General features: G+C 39.0%; 1 protein-coding gene across 4 annotated transcripts in view; it reads right to left on the reverse strand.

Moving 5' to 3' along the window:
• Nucleotides 1-3,055: 3,055 nt before the first annotated feature.
• OSBPL3 (oxysterol binding protein like 3) overlaps nucleotides 3,056-20,459 on the reverse strand; it is a 111,277-nt gene continuing 93,873 nt past the window's right edge. For all 4 annotated transcript variants that reach the window (XM_073003302.2, XM_073003300.2, XM_078377211.1 and 1 more), the window contains 11 exons: nucleotides 19,735-19,869; nucleotides 19,133-19,226; nucleotides 16,748-16,998; nucleotides 14,881-15,018; nucleotides 13,661-13,724; nucleotides 11,724-11,802; nucleotides 10,814-10,958; nucleotides 9,429-9,573; nucleotides 7,651-7,777; nucleotides 6,634-6,756; nucleotides 3,056-4,767 (listed from right to left, as the gene is read on the reverse strand). In XM_073003302.2, coding sequence (XP_072859403.2) covers nucleotides 4,671-4,767; nucleotides 6,634-6,756; nucleotides 7,651-7,777; nucleotides 9,429-9,573; nucleotides 10,814-10,958; nucleotides 11,724-11,802; nucleotides 13,661-13,724; nucleotides 14,881-15,018; nucleotides 16,748-16,998; nucleotides 19,133-19,226; nucleotides 19,735-19,869 — 1,398 coding nt within the window. In that variant the 3' untranslated portion in view covers nucleotides 3,056-4,670. The remainder of the gene's footprint in view (nucleotides 4,768-6,633; nucleotides 6,757-7,650; nucleotides 7,778-9,428; nucleotides 9,574-10,813; nucleotides 10,959-11,723; nucleotides 11,803-13,660; nucleotides 13,725-14,880; nucleotides 15,019-16,747; nucleotides 16,999-19,132; nucleotides 19,227-19,734; nucleotides 19,870-20,459) is intronic.

Here is a 20,459-nt window from a genome sequence, read left to right on the forward strand (position 1 = left end):
AATAATGGAATTAGGCCCAGCTTAGGAATCAACCTGCAAGCTTCTAGTATTTTTGGCCTTTTCTTAAGAGTTCTGACTCTGGAATAGTCCAGTATCTTTCTCCTCCTCTTCTACAACCTCTAAAATCTGAAAAATAAAAAGGAACTGAAATCTTGCTATTTCACAAACTTTAATATTTAGCAATCATGCACTATGAGGAAACGGGGAGCTATGAAGGGCAGTAAACTGCCACTAAGGCAGCCAGAAATCTTGGTTAGCCATAATTATGGATATTTCAGCAAGGTCAAAGTATTCTTCAAGCAGTGATTTGTAATAATCACAACTAGAAATATGAAGCTGAATTTGTTGGAAGCTCAATTTTGCTGCTGATACTCTATTCGGCAATTGTCCTTGTTCTTGCAACAACCTCTGAACTCACTAGATGGCCTCAGGCAACCCGCTATAAGAAATATTTTAATGGTCTGTTGATTATTCAAGAGGATGCACAGACTCTCTTATAGTGGCTCAGTGTTAATTAGTGTGCTACTGAGTGTTTGAGCTTGGATATTTGCTTTCTTAACTCTGACGCAAAACGTGAAGCTGCATTGTTCAGTACTTTGGCATACAATTCAGGTAAACTCTAGCATAGAATAGTGGTCTCTTCTATAATAAACCACTAATTTTTAATAGACTGCTATTGTAATACAGAGGTTTTACACAGTGAGTTATAAAGATAAGAAAATAATATATGTGAAGCGCTTTTAAATGCTATAAATTGCATATAATTTTCTCCACATACCAAATAAACAAGGAAAAGTACAGCAGCATGATCTTGTGACTTTATTCCATTAGTACTGTGCTAATGGGGGAGTCCTCCACTTTACTAGTAGAATCGCGTCTGTATTCACTTGTAGATTGAGCATAAAAACAGAAAAGTCAAAAAGCAAATCCCAGTAAAGAAACTGAATTGACCATTTTTTCTTTTAAAAACATGCAGGCTAGATTTCTACCCAAGCATTCAACTATTGAGTACATGTATTACAGTAAGTTCCTGGATCATGAACAATGAATGTTAAAAGCTATTATTAAATATTTAAAACTGCATTTGGAGTGCACATTGCACAAAGCAATGAAAGACAAAGGGAAACTAGTGTTTCCAAGGCCAGGAGAAGCCAAGCATTCAAACTAGTAAAGTTCCTGAAGGCACAAGACAAAATTAAAATTATCAGCCTTAACTGATTACTAGCCGGGGGGTGGGGGGGGACACTCCCATGAAAGGATGAGTTCTGTTGGGAGAATTGAAATAATGAAGTCCCAATAGTAATTATTTGAAAATTATTTAGAAGAACTGCTCCTGAAGAAAATTGCAAGACATAACAAAAAAAAAAACTGACTTAGTATAGAACAGTAATGACAACCCGATCCCTGTGAGATATCAACAGATAAAGACTAGCTCATCAAAATTAAAACTGATGAGAAACAAAGTTAACTTTTGTTCAATGTGAGGCAGTTGCCTCTGGCACCCCGGACTGGAGTCTGCAGGCAGCTGAGGGCTATAAAACTAGAGACGACAGAGATGGGAACTGATATAGGGTCAGAGGAGGCTGATACAGGAGATCCATGGCAGGAGGAGGTCTGGGGTAATGGGCTAGAAGAGCCAGTGCCTGCTTTCCTGGTGGAAGACTCATTTAAATATACTTTCTAGTGAGCCTCCCGGACCGAGGTTCTGGTGGAGCTGCAGGTGCCATGAGGAACAAGTTGGGTGGGTTCATGGTGCAGGTTAGGACTCTTGACAATTACTACCACATGACTGCTGCCACTGGAAACACCTCAGTTACCTGGTCAGTCAACCCAGTCCCCAGCCCTGATGCCAAAAGAGGTTCTGGAGGCAACCGCAAAACCCCAGAACTTGGGGCAGCTTGCTTGTACAAACCCTCTTTTTGAGGTGAGGGGCAGGCGGGGGTCAGCTTTGAGAGCCGTTGGTGGCTCCACATTTTTTGTTTTGTTCTGGCTTCAGTGGAAACAACTGAAGGCCCCAAAGGCACTGGACTCTCAGAGAGACTAGTGGCTGAAAGGAAGCAGACATTCAGGAAGGAGGTTGATTTTGTTGGAGTCACTGCTGTATCCCCTGCCTCCATAAAAATGGATTTGCCTCGGATTTCCAACTTTCCAGGCTGGATTCCATGGTTGTACAGACTGAAGAGGGGTTGCCCATTGACCTAAGGGCAGCAGTGTTCACATTCTGATACTGAAATATAGGGAGGGGTAAACATAAATATAAATACTGTAACTGTGGATCAGGCTAAAAGGATCCTAGCCCCTTAGACATCCATTTGAGAGAATCAGAAAGAGACAGAGGTGTCCCATTGGTGGACAGAGAAGTGTCCATCTTGAAGGCTCCAATTACACCAATGGAAAGTTCTGTGCCTATACATGTACCATCAGAGGTGTTACTGTCAATGTTAGGCTTCAAAATGGACAGGGCACTGGGAACTAACTGTAAATGAGGTGGATTTAAGTTCCTACATTCCTCCAGAATTAACCCCAGTGTATGCCTTGGCATGAAACAGGAAACAAACATCCTGGAGGCTGACATAAAACAGCATGTGTCTCCATCATGGTACACATTGTTCACCCTCGCTGAAGCAAGTTTCATTCGCCCCAGTTTAGGTCCAATCTAATCAAATAATGGGAACAAAGTGATTCACATTTTCTCCAAAAGATGAACAAGGCAAAAAATGGCTGATGTGTTAAATGCCAGAAATGATATTGTAACATATTATTGTATAAATATGAACTTTAAAAGCTTGTAAGTAAAAGATCAAAACAGATCTTTCAGACTGAATGTTCAGACTTTTTGTTGATTGGGCCCAATATGTACAAGGTTTTCATTAACAGCTGAAGCATATGTAAACTGGAGATTCTGCAACATTCTTATTTCATTCTTATTTCACCACTGTCCTGTTGTACAAATTTGCTGCCTTTATGTGTAGATGGCTACTAGAGATACATGTATGGAACTGCTTATGTATGTCCAATGATGTGGACTGATCCACACATGGAAGAGCTGCATATATAATTTGCAATTAAAAGATTTTACTTCCACATATAGCCCTGGGATTCAAGATATGTATGATGTACCACAAAGAAGACAATAACATAACATATTATCAGTGTACAGGAGAAAGCATTCTATGTTGTAAACCAGCAGCTTTTCATCGTCTCCTCTGCTCTTGTAGACAACAAACCTGAAAATTTATGGAACAAGATTTGTCTCATCGTCTTCCTGTTCTGAGCAAAAACATGATGCTATAGCAAAACTGTGATTTTAACAAACAAGAACTTGTCTGCCTCAATTTTGAAGTGGTGTTACATTTACTTCACATTCTTGCTTCAACATGCTGTGTGCCCATGAAGACATCAGAATACATATAAAGGATACAGAAAAAAAAACATACAACCATATTAGTGCAAGACAAATAATTTACCTCAACATAAAACATTGAAAGGAAGATCATATATTCCATACATTTTTCTAAGGCAGATGGTCAGCTTCTTTTTAAAATATAATAAATGCTGCTCAGAAGAGGTAGAAAATACCAAAATATTATTTCAGAAAACATTTGTCCAGCTATGTTGCAAATAGTTAAAAAAAGACAGCTTTTCTATTGTCCAGCAGGATCTTCTCTCTCTCTCTTTTTTAGAAGCAAGCAAAGGAATGAAACAAAGAGGTCGTGCTGTGTAAAGATTTTTCTCAGCACTCACATTTCTTTTCATTTGGTCTTATGTTTCCATGATCTAGCTTTAGGAGTACATTGTGTTACAATTTACTGAATAATACAATCCAGCCTAATGCATCTGCTTGCAACTAACTTCCCACTCCCTTGTGTCTGCAAGGATTTCAACCACAATTCTTTTTGGTTGGATTGTGGCCTGAAACTTTAGTCTAGATGAGGCCCATCTAAGATCATACAAATGGCGGGACATAATCTGCTAGGAGTGCTCATTGTGCAAGTCTAGTTGAACTTTGCAATGGATCAACTTCCATTTGTTCCAATGAAGGTGTAAGAGAAGTTCTCCAGTGACTGTGCCCCTTTTCTGTAAGGCAGTAGAACCATCAATACTACTACCACTTCATACTATTTCTTAGAATAGGTTTCTCTTCTGGAGTAAAAATATTATTACTAAATACCTTCTTTCAAAAAGAAGTCAAAAAGATTCCAGCACTGAAACAGAATCTTAGGCAAGAAACATAATACATATACTCACTCCAGCTTTGGTAGCTCACCTAACATACGGGGGAGATCCATGTATCCATTTTGTTTTCGTGGTGCAGCTAAATGCTGTTGGCCAATACTGTCTTTTGCACAATCTGATAAGGCATTAAATCTGAACTTGCACAATCCTTTGGATAAAATAGTGTTAAAACCTCACTGCCCTCCAACCCTTATCAGATATAACATTCAACAATTGTTTATTAAATACAATATACAAAGGAAATTAGAGTTTTTTTACATTCAAACAAATCATGGTAACTATCAAAAAAAGCCGAGGAAGATACAGAACAAAGTAAATGAGCATGTCAAAACTCTAAATCAAGCTGGAGTCTAGAATATCAAGGTGATATGCAGCATTTCCTTCCTTATAACCAGGAAAACAAGAGAGAAATGTCCTCTTCTCCTGTCCTTTTATCACCACAGAACAGGATTGTCCAACTTGAAAAAGCCAGGGTTTCTCCTAAGTTCCAAGTAGGTTCCATTGCTGACCCAAGAGTCATCTTCAGATTTCCTGTCAAACAGTGGACAGAGACATCTTTGTTTTACTAATATGAGTGCCTTAGGTTCTGCTAAATGTTTTTTTTTTTAAACTGGCTTTGTGGAGAGGGAGAAAAAGGCTACAACAATTTGCTCTTCGTAGGCATCACCCTCATCCACTGGAAGCTACTGGCAGCAGAAGCTACTTTTGAATGAAAGTCAGGTAATACTGTCTCCAGGCATACTGTACTTTTGCCATCTGGGTCACACAGGGGCAGCATCTCATAAGTGTGCAGGTGCTGGCTCTCTGTGTGATGCAACTCACACACCAAGAGAGATATTTATTTATCCCAAACCTTTCCTCTAGCAAACTAAAAGTATATATAGATTATTCCCATGCAGTCCCCCGTCGGGGTTCTAAACAAACCCAACCGTGTTTAGATCCAGCAAAGTTATGGATCCTGGGTGTCCAAGAATAAATATGTGCTTGAAATGTGGAGAGGGTTGTGCTGCCAGGGAAACACATGCTTCAACTCTGATCTCAATCTTCAGAATACAGTGGTGCCTCACTTAACGAGCGTTCCGCTTACCGATCTTCGCATTGAGATATTTCCCCAACAGCTGATCGGTGGTTCCAAAATGGCTGCCGGAAGAAGAAAATGGCCGCCCGCTCCGTTTTCGCGCCCTGCCCTCGCTTACCGAGGCAGCGAAAATGGCGGCCAAATGGGGAATATTCGCATACCGGTGAGTTTTGTCCCCATAGGAACACATTAAACGGAGTTTAACGCGTTCCTATGGGGTTTTCCCCCTTGCATAGCGACGCTTCCGGATAGCGACGATTTATCTGGAATGGATTAACGTCGCTATGCGGGGCACAGCATCTATTTATAACATCCATTGCCTTAGCGGGATTACTAAAAAGGGATATAGAGTTGTATGCTGATGACACTTGATCTCCACTTTCTGAAGAATACCTCTGAGTAACTGGGGACAGTACTGATTCTTGAAGCATACTAAAATCCCTTTGACCAACCTCTGTGATGTATCTGAGAGGCAGTGATGAAACTACTGCAAAACTGATACAATTCACGTAATGCAGAAAACTATCAGTTTTGATGGTCCCGAGAGCTCCTGGGGTTGAAATTATGAGGCTAAAATTAAAATACTCAGGGACACATGCAGCTTACTCCCCCCCCCGGTATCATGACACACATAGAAAAGAACATCAGAAATGAAAAGTCCATAACAATATTGGAGGAAAGACCTGCAAACAGAAGTCAGCTTCCAGTATCCTAACGGTTGATTTTTCCCCAAAAAACATCAAATTTCCTATTTAGTCCTTAGCCTATTATAGTGGACCCTCGACTTGCAGACTTTTTGAGTTACAGACTTCTTTGCCTGCAAAATCTAGGTTCAACTTGCAGCCAAAGAATCAACCTACAGACCAGAAAAAACCCAAAATGGAACAAAAATGGAACAAAAATGGCCGGTTATGGATTAATCGGTTTTCAGTGCATTGTAGGTAAATGGAGACTCGACCTACAGACTTTGTGACCTGCAGCCACCATTACAATACAGATTAATTCTGTAAGTAGAGGGTCCACTGTACTTATACCAGTGTGTTTATGAATTACTTTCTAACCAGAGCAGCATGTTTTCCCCAAACTATCATTTTTAACCTAGATAGATAGATAGATAGATAGATAGATAGATAGATAGATAGATAGACAGACAGACAGACAGACAGACAGACAGACAGACAGACAGACAGACAGACAGACAGACAGACAGAAAGACAGACAGACAGACAGACAGACAGACAGATCTTGCAGATACCTGTTTCTCTGCCCATATCCAACTGTTTCACAGCTGAAAGGATTTCATCTATGTTATAAATTACCTGAAGAATCTAGCCTGATGTTCCATATTGTTTTCTTCTAGAACTTTCCGCCTCTCTCTCTGTAACTGTTCAATCCTCTGCTTCTGTGCTTCTGCTCCTTCAATATTCCCTTCTTCTAAGAGCCTGCCATGCAGCAATAATTGAAGAGGAAACAATCATTCCCACACTTTCAAATTTTATTTAATTATTTTTTATTTTAATATTTCTAAGACAGCCTATAATATCAATGGATCTTAGTGCAGGGCAGAATCAATAATATCACATTAAAATAACATAATACAATTTAAGTACTTTGAAGCCATTAAAGCATTTAAAAACACTTTGAAACAGTTTAATAATTCACAGATTATAACATACTTTAGAACTTATGATCAAGTCTCTCTAATTATCTAATGCTCAGGTGAGCACTCAGGTTTTAACTTGGTGTCAAAATAAAAGCCATGTTGGTACTAGACAGACTTCCAAGGCATTCCATGAGTGAGCTGCTACTCATGGGAAAGTCCTTTGCTGCACCTCCACATCTCTTCTCAACAGTGAGACATAGAGGAGGATTCCCTCAGCAGATATTAATGATTGATCTGCAAGGGCTTTCAGGAATCCTTTAAGATTCCTTATTTCTGAAGGCAAACCATCTTAACTAGACCTTTTCTCTTCCACCATTTATCATATTTTAGGCTTGCTCAGTTTAGTGAGCATCATCAAGCCTTGTTCAAAGATCTCATTTTTACCAGCAAGCCAGGCTGACCCTATCCCACCACAGACATTGGACTGGATAGGAATGGCAATATGTGAGGAAACGCAGTTGGCAGATTCCAGAAGTAAATGGAAACTGGGCAATGGGTTGCTGATGTTTTCAGAGTCAGGGTAAAATAACTGATATTCCCCCTTTTTCTATCAGCTGACCATTCAGAACTGTCTCCTTGGTGAAAGACAGATGAAAGATCATCTGCAGTCTCCAGAGGTGGAAGAAAATGAACTTTACCTCAGCATGAATTCAAGCGTAATTTTCAAAATTACCTTTGGTCTGGTCTAAATCGAGTATCAGTAGATGGTAACAGTGGTCTAGTGAGTGGGTCCAATTCATTTAATTCCAATGCAAATTGTGTGAAACCATACCACTGTTCATAATCCTTGGGCATTGGATCTGCAAATGTTAAAAAAAGTATTAATTTCTTCTTTTAATGCAACTCTTTAAGTGTTCATTTTTATGGTAATGAATTACATGATTATTTTAAAGGCTGGAGCAAAAATAATGGAAAAAGTTATTTTCTGATGTTTAGGCCCTCCTTCCATAGGGAAGTTTTCTTGATACCATCATTAATGTAATTTAAATGTTTCATGTTGTCCTATTTTAAAGCACTAGCTAGTATTTTCTTGCAGTTTTCTGCCAGGCTAGCAGAAGTGTTGCCACTGGCAACAGGTAATTAGATTTGTTTTTTTTTTAATTTAGGTTGCTTGTGATTGATGAATGAAACAGATAATATGTATCCAAAATTTAAAAAGGAACTCTTCAATCAGAGGCAAATTCTGCAGCCAGTGACATCACTGCTGCTATGCTGACAGGGTTCTACAAGAGGATACTAGCCATTGTTAATAACAATGGCTTTTGTCTTGGTTCCTACCATTTTGCTGATTTTACTTTATACTTCTGTTTTCTGTTTTGCTTTATTGTTGCTATTTTACTACTTACTATTTAATATATTTTTAAGACAACTTGTTTTTTGTTTTGCACTTCACTTAATATTTTTTAACAACTGAAAGGTGAGGTATGGTATGATATTATCTGGGATGGTATGAGGTCTCCCGCCTTGGGCATCGGGGGTTGGACTAGAAGACCTCCAAGGTCCCTTCCAACCCCACGACGATTCTATAGTATACATTCCTTAACTAATAACACAAATTATTCACATCAGTTGGCATAAACAGTGCATTCCTACACTGTTACTTCCTAACAGCGCAAGTTTAGGTTGATTGGAGCAGACATTGCATGTAATTATATGATTGCCCGGTTTTGTTGCTTTAACCTTGATTAAGACCCCAGATGGATGCAAAATTAGTTTGTCAAGTTATGAGACCTGCATGTCAAAACGGAAGCATGAAGGCTAGAACTGCAAGAAAACCGTTTAAACTATTGTTTGCCGTGGAAACATGCAAAACTTAGACACTGTTCATTTAAAATATTAGCTCAAATCCTGTTGCTTTAACTTACACTATTTCAGGCTATTTTATTGGCAGAGATTATTTTGGGGAAAAAATCTCCCCCATCCTCTGGCCCCTAACAGCTTCCACATAATGAAAAGGATCCCAAGACAGCCTCAAGATCCTTAGGGACGAATCTGCAATTTTTAATTTCCAAAAAATCGTGACTGCTGATGTCATCAGCCTTACGTGGCATAAAATGCACAACAGGATTTCAACGACTGTTTGCAAAATTTCCTAAATCCATGATTTATATTTTTGTTTACTGCTTAATACAGCTTATCTATCTAGATGTAATCTCATTATATTTTATGTCTGCATATGACCAATGTTAGCATTCTTCTCCTAGAAGAAACATTATTTTTAAAATGTCTTTTAAGAACCAAAGTTGGCTTGTTTTAACCTTGACAAACAAAAACACTCACGTATGAGAAATTATTGTCAGGTTCTTTGCTAACTCATCCATGGTGCGTCATACTGTAAAATACTATAGAAGAAAGTGTGAATATTAAACATGCCCAGGCTGAGTAAAAATTGATAGAAGAATATTGTGAGAGAGTGCAGAAACATCATGTGTATGGAAATAAAATACTAACTTGCTCTCCAGATGCAGTTTGCTGAAGACGGTGTCCCACAGTACATACTCTCGTGCCATTTTCCAAAAAGCCGATGTATCACTTTTCCATTTTTGTCTAGAACACTGCCTTCAATTTCATTAACATTATGATTCCAATATTTTGTCTGCAGATAAGGTTAGCAAACTGAATGATAATCATTTTTAAAAGTGAGAAGGAAATTATCTTGCTACTTTGCATGCTGTTGTTTTGTACAATTTGCTTATGCATATTGGGTTCTATAAGCAAGAGAACTGATTTTGATTAACAACCAAACAGGCTAGTTTGGGAAATACTGTATGTGAACATCCAGATGTTGTTGGAGTACAAATTTCATCCTCTTTTACTCCAAGCTGTGATGAACGAGGCTGATGGGAATTACAGTTTCACCTCTAAAGGTCTGTACGTTCCCCATCCCTGGCATTACTGGTTTCATCTGAGAAAGTGACTCTACACAAATATGGGCCATTAATTACTCCTCATTTAGCGAAAAGAGCTGCATGGTGATCATGTGACTACTTGATGAGCTATGCATCTTAGAGTTTCATTAAAAAAACAGTCAAGATTCTGTTTTGCCCAAGACGACTAACAAGCATCAAAGAGAAAAAGGTCAGATTTGCCACATCCAAACCAAACAAGCTAGTCACTGCATTTGCTGGTCTGTGAAAATCTTTAGGCAGATTAATGTCTATTGGATGGTGATAATTGTATGGTATGGACTGATTAGGTAAAAGAAGCCATAAGATCTGAATAGTGCTGTTAATGGCAGGACCTTTCAGAGGTTATTAATTCATAAAGTTACAATAAACCAAAAGTGGCTTAGCATGTAGAAGTGACTTAGGACTAGAAATGACTTGGCTGTTCTTTGTATATTTTAATGCTGGAAACTACCCAGAGTAGTGGCAAGACTACTAGATTGTGTGGTATAAAACTATAATTAATAAATAAATGTAATAAATATAACATATAAGGCAAAACATACCTATGTTTATGAGTTTAGAATTCTATTTAAAATCCTGATTCGCCTAATCATCCCGCTCACTGTCTCATTAAATATCCTAGCACAGGGGTGAGCAATGGCCTAAATATTTGTGTCCCTTACTTGCAAAAACCCTCTACAAAATCACATTTCAACCATCTGGCAAGAGTGATCTGTTCTTTCTCTAGCAGCCCATTGGTTAGGACGGAAGGAAGAGAAAGAAAGCAGTTGGGTTCATCGGTTTTTAACTACCACCCTGTCCATCACTGATCCCACTCATTATGAACTTATGGCCCTAACAGATTACCTATGTTGAGTGCGGCCTTCAACAGAAAAAAAAAGGTTGTTCACCCTCGTGTCACAGCATCTAAAACATTCTGAATATTACCTTTACAAATGTAAGCTTGCAGTAACAGCTGTTGTCATTCAGATTCTTGACTATGATTTCTCCATAGTGTTCTATCCATCGTTGGCCACTTAAGATATTATGAATGCAAGATGTCACCTTATTCCATTCATAATGGTCCCTAAAACTAGAATACAGTGGAGAACTGTAAGTTCATGCTGAAACAATGTATTAGTTAATGAAGTGAAAGGGTGTTCCTAGAATGCTCAGCTAAGACACCCCGAGATCCTGTGTTCAGTCCCTTCAAAAACAAGCAAAAAAGAGGCCACAAATTGAGAATGAGCCTCACTTCAACACAACAAGGTGATTTGTTCAAATGAACACTATTGTTATTTCATAAAGAAGGGTCACATTTTAATGGTAAGGATCACATTGTTTTCATGGCCAAACATCTCAAGATCCAGTCCTAGTCCAAACAAGAGGACTAGGTAGCTATTTAACACAAAAACTTCAGTCAAAGATCTTGGAGATACACTACACCAATGATCTCACTCAGCATAATGTAGCACTACATATGCACAATTAATTGCACATGGAAACAGAAAAAAATAAGACTGCAACAAAATCTTGCAGTGTGTTGTGCTATCCCCTTCAGGATAGTATCTCTTATCTCCCAAACCGAAACCCACCAACTTCCATTTTTGTCCTTGGTCAGTCAGCATTGCCTAGCCATGAACATGTTTAATTTTCCTTGTCTTATTGTGGATTCTCTTCTACAGATGTTTGAGACTTCTAAAAAACATGGCGTTTCCCTAACTGTACTTAAACCACTCTCTTGCACGCTTGTGCCTGTCTAGTTACATCAACAGGAAGAGCTACATGATGATCATGTGAATACTTGTCTGTATGTTCATTTGATAATTTTATTCATGCATGCTGCTTCAACACTTACACTGGAAGTATTACATGCGTTGTACCAACTGGCACAATTTCCATGGATTTCCCCCAGAATTTATTTTTCCATCTGATATCTGAAATTTAAAAAAAAAACCCAAAAACAAATAATTATGTTCTTAACACCACATGTAGGCATCTCATTACTGCTGAGCTAAATTGTTTATGTTTTGGGTGATACTATAAGCTTGGTGGCTTTCATAAAATGATATGGTAAGCTGACAAAGGTATCAAACACAATGTACTTTCGTTGTCATGTAGAGATCTGCAATCAGAAGTTCTATTATAAGTTCTGTGTTTCACTAATGTACCATCACACCTCTTAAAATGATAATGATCCTGAATCTACGATTGAAATCCTGTTGCTTCGTGTAGGAGGTCACACCACAGTACATCCATCTAATCAGTGGAGATCTGGTAAGTCAACTCCTCTGTAAGTTCCACTGATTCAGATGGGCCTTCTCTAGTACAATTTACAGCAACAAGCAACAGGACTTCAGTCCATGTATGACAAGGAAAAAACAAAACCCTCTGGAAGCATGACAGAATTCAGGCTAGTGAAAGTTACACTGACTGTGATTGTAGTCTTATATCCACTTAGCCAGGAGTAAGCCACACAGAAATAAATTGGGTTTACATTTGAGTAGCAGCCTAGGAGGCTTAATGGAAGGATATCATAATTTGTAAATTAGGACAATTTGTGGCAGTGCTTGTAAATAAATCTCAACAGTAGGACATGAAGTATTTCAGAGTAATCTGGTTGTCAGAATTATTTACCACATGCAGAGTGAACAAATGGTGCTTTCTGCAAATACCTCTTAGGCAGGTTAAGATAAGACACAACAAATTATAATGCCTTCAAATGCCCTTATTCATTCATTCATTCATAACCAAAATTTGTACTAGTCAAACCCATGTGGCATGAGCATGTACTGAGATCGTTTAATCTGGCCTTAAAATAGTTTATTCTTAGAAACACCATTCATTAATTAGTCAATATTAGTTCCATGTTTTTGTTTTCTCAGCATTTAAATACTATGGTGTATAGGTAACAGGACAACCAGGGTAGCACAACATTTTAAAATAAATGCAATCTAATTACAATAGACAGAATAAAAATGAAGCAGCAGCAACATAACCCAGAAAAATCTATAAAAATACACTGGAATGCTCCAAATAAAAATTACTTCACCTAGTGCTGAAAGGGCATTACAAACCAGGACCAGGTGAGCTTCTCTGGGCTGTTCATAAGGTGCCTAACCCGCCACTACTTGACAAACTAAAGGTGGCACGAGGACCCTGAGGCGATCAACTGGGGAAAAACACAGGTTGCAAGACAGCTGGCTACTGTTTTTGCATCCTACTTTATTGGGCACAACCCCCTTAGTGCTCTTCTAACTAAAAACTTTACTTAAGAACACTCACGTGCCCTTCCTGTGTACTTCCTTTTAAGTCAATTTTTTTGTTGGTTGAAAAAAGACATATGTTTGTTCCTCTATTGGCTTAATTCAGAAAGCTCAGGAAAATCTAACCCACTGAATTAAATTAGTGCATATGTTCTCTTTTTAAAGGAACCCTCCTTACACAATTATAAATGGCAACTGTGATAGACTGTGTTCATATCAGTACTACTACATTTAGCTTGCTTCTGGGCCTTGGATAGCAAGATGTTACTAATTAATTTCCTTTTCCTCTCAACCCTGGAGTGGAGATATGATGCTTGCACAGCTACAAAAGACACACCAAATTCTAAAGTCATACGGCTTTTAAAGATAGCAGTGGATGCATATTTAGTATGTCAAAGCCTGTCTTTCTATGCAGTTTTATAAAGTGCATAGCTTTGTCTGGGTGAGTACAATATAGTCTGTCTCCTTTGTGTACATATATTTCTATTTTTTTACAACTCTGGTACTAAGCAATAACTTAAAAAATTACCTTGCCAAAACACAAAGTTATCAGATTCAGCATGGCATGCAGATATAGGAGGGTGATGACTGACCTAACAGGAAGAGGAAGGGAAGGTTACAATTACATTTACAAGTTTTTCAATGGCTCATATTTCTCTCATGAAGACATATTTTCATTTTTCTTTCAGCTGACCTCAAGAGGGAGCCTGTAGAATTAAAACCAGTGATAACTAAATTTATGTATAAAGATAGCTTTTCAAATCACAGGGAGCATTATGTTCACTCAGGTTTTTGAGCTAGTTATTGGATGGTGAGACCTTTAGAAGGGGACCACCAAAAGAAGATTTCAGTGCATTGGCAGCTCAATAGGAATTCAAGGGTTCCAACGGCAATGGACTATACTTAAAAGGAGAATGTTTCTGCATTGGTGAGAATAATTCCCTCCAACTCTCTGTACTGTATCTGTTTCTAGAAGGATAAGTCATGTCACTCTATATTGCAAAACCAATGAAGAGTCTTGTGGCTCCTTAAAGATTATAAAACCCTTTTATGAACTGCAGCATGCGTCTTCTGATACAAGTACAAAGCCTCAGCAGAGACAATGGTAACACATGGAAAGTGGGAGGAAATGTGACAGAAATGGGAAAAGGTCAGCATGGTGATGGTCTTAACAATAGTTCTTAAAAGTTACGCAGTAGTCCTTGGGAGGTGACCACTACAGATCTGAATGGCGTCATTAAGTGTAGGTGACAAATACATCCAAGTACAAAGAGATTTTAAAAATTAGTGGTGGAGAAAAGTTTTTGCCAAGTAAATAGAGGAGTTGAGCCCACAGATACATACAGTTGGTGCAGAATTTTGATCAGAGGCTATGGAAAGTTGGTACCTAGCAACAGCTCTATTTTGCACTAGCCAGACTTCTTTTTTGCAAGCATAGTCACAACCACTACCATTATACAGTAATTGATATAATTATATGCAAGAAAACTGTGTAAATTACTGAAGACATCTTATGGATGTTACATTCCTAATAAAATCTTGAGTGCCACGACACCACCAACCATGATTCATTTCACTAGGTCCCAAATATTCATGAGACTAAATTGTAATTGTTTGAGCATTCAGTGCCTATAACATGAAAAAAAAAAGTTGGTGGAATAACTTCAAGAATAGACTTGTGCTAAAGAGACTTTGACTAATTGGAACTTGGAGTTTCTTCAAACCGAAAGATGGTAAGAATTCTAGTACCTGTTCGGAAAAAAACTGGAAACCTTTATCTTCACGGACACATTCATAGGTTTCTCCAAGCACAGGATTAAACGGCTTACTACCAGCTCTATAGTAACTGGATGCATAGGCAGAGACGGCAAAAGCAGCAACATATACCTACAAAACAGAATGCAGAAATGGTGGTCATTTACAGGGCATTGTTGTGTGCCATCATCTCCCATTATATTTGGATGTCGTGAAAGCAAGGGATTTTGATGTCAGATTGAGATCAGACACCCTTTTTTTCTCTACTTCACAAAAATTCATATTTCCGTTTAAGTCTCCGACAAACTACTGTCTTATCTTGACCACCAGAATATGACTCAGTACTTACAGAGTTACCGTAAAGACCTTCCTAAAGCCAGGGAAGGTTCTGAAGCAAGACACAATGGACTTCCAAATAAGTGAGTTGTTTTAAACAACTTCCACTGCAAATTCTGGATGAGTTAAATCTTATTTCATTCTCACTGGAAATGAATGAAAATAAGTACATGTATTCCCCCAGATGAATGCACAGAAACGGCAAAGAGCTCCATTTTTCTATCAAGGTCTGACAGAGCTGCCAGTGGGAAAGATTCTGGAGCACAGCCAAAATGTTTGCTTTATGTTCAGAATGAAGAAGTGCAGTGCCAAGCATGCTTATTGTGCCGCTTATGGTAATCCAAACACACTGTGGCCATCACACCACCATTAGAGGGCGCAAATCTTAATAAGCACAACAAAGTATTTTCTAAGACTGGAGAAAAATTAGTATTGGTTCATGTGCTACTTTATGTAACAAAAAGACTAGTACAGTACCGAATAATCTACAGTAAATCAACGAGGACCAATTTACGAGAGACACTTCATGAGCACATTCATTTCATATATCCATTCTGTTCATCTTCACTAACAGTAGTGATTCTAACTTTAGCGTAGGCCAATGGTGGTGATTGTTTTACTTCCATGCAAGAGTTTTAATGAAATACCTCCTCACCCCTCAGCAAGCTGCTGTTTGATCCAGAAGGGAAACTGCCAATGTGCAGATCATGTCAGAGACAAATTCCCTCCTGGTACAAACGACAGATTTTCCAGTATCGTGATGGGCAGAGCAGAAGCTCATTGAACCAGCAGCAGGAAGGGGGAAGAAGATTAATCTCCTCACCATTTATTTATTTTATTTATTTTATTTATTTTATTTATATCCCGCCTATCTGGTCGGGTCAGGACCACTCTAGGCAGCTAACAACATAAAATAATACAAAGGATATATATATCCTTTGTATTACATTCTTGACTGGGCCCCTGTATGGATTTTTTTTTTGCAGTGAAATAGATGCCCATGCCCTTCACCATGCACTTTTCTTAAGAGGGAAGTAATATTTATATCAGATTGAGTTGTGCATAAAAACATATCTGATGACAGAAGGTGGCTGCCCGTTCACGTTAAAAGCCTAAATTAGGCTTGGAAAAGGACTCACTTCTCTTTCCCTAGCATACGTGTATTTTGCAACCTGAAGTTAGATTCCACTTTTTATTTATGAGCAGAGCATGATTGCAGACTTCTAGGTTGCATGGAATATTTGCTCCAATTGTGAGATTCGTAGATGGGCTGTGCATGACCCAGCCACTCTGAGATGGACCAGATAGTCTTAATTCCCTTTGATGGCTCTAGAGACTTCCAGTGGAGTAAGGAGAGTAAAAGAAGGTGAACAGAATCACCTCCATGAAACAGGAGGAGGGCTCACATGCTTAGTGAACATGAAGCCTAGCATAATGGGCCTTCACACAGAGGTTTACTGTTACATGCCTGATCATATATGAAAAGCTTTTATGAGATCTGCCCTCAGACACAATTTCTTCTTACCATTCTTTCAAATGGATCAGGTGTGTGCGCAGCCTTATCCAGCAATTCACTGTACTCCAGTTCCTCACAGAGCCTTTGCAAAGTGTTCAATGGTTCATTCAACTCAACCGGCATAGCCACCTTAGAGAGGTCTTTCCCTATGTTGTTTCGCAGAATATTCCACAGGCTAATATTACTAGTGTTGGGACATGAGGCTGGGAGACATGTCCTCCGCTTGGAATGGCTTGCCATGTTGCCATCAGGAACACAGTCTGGAAGACAGAGGTCAAGACTAAGTTTAGCACCTTTGCGGAAGTTTATTCCTTTGGCTAACATTTAATTGTTGCACTTCCTTCAAAGAGCTCAAGACTTAGTACAGCAACTTCAAAACAACTCTAAGAGGCACGTTATGCTGAGACTCCACTGGTTTACCCAGGGCCAACCAACTGTAGGAATATTGAAGCCTGTACATCCTGGCTTCCAAATCTGACTCTCCAACTGACATAGTACTACATTCTCTTATGATTGATCACCTAGGAAACAGAGGCGAGTGGTGGGCATGATCAAAGCCACATTCACACACATCCACTCATCTACACCTGGATCACACAAGTGATCACAAACCTCCTTATACCTCTTTTCACCATTTCCCCTGTACGTATACTCTATCCTCTCTACACAGAGCAATTAGGCTTCAATAAAAAGGCCCCAATTGCACGGAAATTATGTGAATTCTTGGGTGGGTGGCATGTGAAGATTGGAGGGTTAAGCACAGCAGGCTTAAGAAAGGAAGTCTCTTTGGAGATACCACTCTGAATCACCACACCAAATGTTCCTTTGCTACATACAGTGGCAGATACTCTTGCACTCTTCTTGGGGTACTGCTGCCACTACTTCATTAGATTTGCTTTCACTACATACTATTTGTTCTAGGCTTTTACACTCCACTTTACTAAAATTCTAGCAACAGGGTCCAGACAGTAGGCATGTCTATGCCTAACAACACATGGGTGTAAGGGAAAGCACTGCATGCAAAGGGAAATTAAGGAAAACATTTTTGCAATTTTCTGACCCTCTGTCCATTGTCTGGGCATGCAACTGAGTGTGTTACCTGAGTATATCTGAGCAAGTGACAGCAGGAAAGATTATGACACACCCTGTTACACAGTGTAGGGTTTATGTTAACCTGCTAGGATTCTGACCCTATAGTTGCCGTGAATCATTAATGTACTACTATGGCATAACCATCTAAATGCAACTTTTCCTCACATTTCTATTCTCTCTTCCTACTGGATGTAAAAGGGAAATCCCACCCACTCTCCTCGGAACTCAATCTTAAAGACACCCCATCTTCATAATATGCTTTCCACCACCCTCTCGCTGCATTATTCCAACATCACCTCTCAACCAATCACAATCCCGATGCAAATTCAATCTCCATCATTGGACATTCCGCGCCTGTCATTCAATATTCATATATACCCCTTACCTTACTTACCATAAGACTAGATGTGGGCAAGAACTTTAGTTTGGAGGTTTGTGCTAGTTCGTACGTGCAATACCACAGGTGCCACGTGTTGCCTTTCCCCACCTCCCCTGCTGGATCCCCCACTCACCAGCTGGTGTGCTCCTCTCCTCCACTTCTTTGGCTGTTCAATGAGTCTCCAGCAGGAGCACAGGCTTCCCTGCGCCCCACCTTTTTTTGGCTGATTACCCATTTAGATATGGAGGCAGGACATGGAGGCAGAACCTCTGAACCAAGATTCATGCTCATCTCTACATAATTTGTTTTTAAAGGCTATTGCATTTCAAAGCTGAGTTTATATTCTGGGAATGTTTATAATCCTTAGCATTCCTTTTGTTCCACCAACTTCATATACAAAGTACGGCTCATCCAGTAGAGCAAAAATTAGATATTTCTTCACCAGAAGCAGAGCTTAAGAGAGAGGAGATCTGGACTGTGTGTAAACAATGGTGGGAAAGTGCTGAACTTTCTTGAAGTGTGTCAAGAATTTCTAGCATGACCCATTCTAACATGAGAGGCAGAACCCACAAGTGGAGGGAACATCAAAAGATTCAGAAGTGTCATGTTTGGGCATTTGTGCGTGCCACTGCTTATGGCCTGGATTCTTCTCCTCTAGAGGCCCCAAAGCAGGGAAGAGGAAGGAAAGAAAATGGAACTCTATTGAAGGGTTCTTTCTACACACAGTGGTTTCTACCACATGAGGAGAGACTGCTGTGGGCAATTTCTTAGCTACAAATATATATATTTGTGTATATATATATATATCCTTTACCAGAAAATATAATCCTGAATCTGTCTTCATCTCTGTATGTGCATTAACCAATTTCTGGTAAAGAAAAAGAAGTTCTGAGAACAAGATACAAGAAAGTCACCCTGCCTACCGACAGTTTGCCTTTCATTCTCTGTGCCACTGCTCAAGTTGTCTTCAGAGATGTTATCACTTACATCACTGGCATATGAGTCATCATCAGATACCTGAGGAGGAAAGAAATATGCTTTCATTCTGATCTAAAAAAAGAGGGAGGGTTTCACATGATAACACATTTGGGAAAATTAAAAAAAGATGATTTTTTTAAAAAAAGCATGCAGTTTAAAGTGGATATTTGCAACAACACAGTTCCGTTATAGCATCTGTTATGGATTATATGCCAGGAGAAAAGAAAAATAAAGTCTAAATATACAATTCTTAAACTATCCCTGCAACACGCTTCTGACTAACAGAGAACAAATCATATCAAAACACACTGCTTAAGAACGTTGTTTTAAAAAACAAATTTTGTAGTAACTTCATCTTGTGTTCCTCCCCTATCCTCCTCCATTCTTCACTAAAACTGATCAACAATAAACTACCATGGAAGCTGAAATGTCAGATAATATGTCCTTTGCTATGCTGACACTGCAATTAGTGTTTAAAGGCAGTAAAGGCCAAGTGACATTGAAAAGAGTGACATGAGACCAATGCTTCCGACACCAGTTCCCAGACCTCGTTTTCTGAAGAACTAGCAGATAAGAGGACTTCCTGTGCATCAAAAAACTCTGTGAGAGAATCTGTTATAGACAGCCGACTTTCATTGGACAGTTGGTGGACCAGACTCCTGTTTTCGTCTTCTGAGTTTTCCTGCAAAAGAGAGACAAGAAATGGGTCCTGAGTCAAAATGTACGTCTAGGTATAAACCACACACAACTACACAGAAAAGATACAAAAAACCTTTACAAGCTTTTGAACAAACTTTTGCTTAGATAACTTGAGAAGGAGAGACAAAACCAAGCAGCCCTTGGAATCATACAATGCCATCCTCTTTATCAAAATGGCACCTATTGCATGCATCGTTTACCAGTGCTCCAGCATAAGTCTTTCTTCCTGACACGCATAAATACAATATTACTACAAATATGGAGGATGGTAACGGAGTCTCCACTATCACAGGACCAACATTACCATGAGACAAAGTGAAGTGACTGCCTGAAGTAGTAGGTTCTCAGGAATAGTCTAACTGTTTTCTATTGGAGGACAGAGGTGGCTGTACCACAAAATCTTCCTGAGTATGTTAAACTGAACCTGATCCCTCAAGTGTCACTGAAATTGCTATCTCAAAACGAATGCTGAAGTAAGATTCTACAGTGGTGCCTCGCTTAATGATTACCTCATTAAACGATGAAACCGCTTTATGATGAAGTTTTTGCAATTGCTATTGCGACCGCAAAAAC

The sequence above is a fragment of the Pogona vitticeps genome, chromosome 6 (assembly GCF_051106095.1).
Source record: "Pogona vitticeps strain Pit_001003342236 chromosome 6, PviZW2.1, whole genome shotgun sequence".
Lineage (NCBI taxonomy): Eukaryota > Metazoa > Chordata > Lepidosauria > Squamata > Agamidae > Pogona > Pogona vitticeps.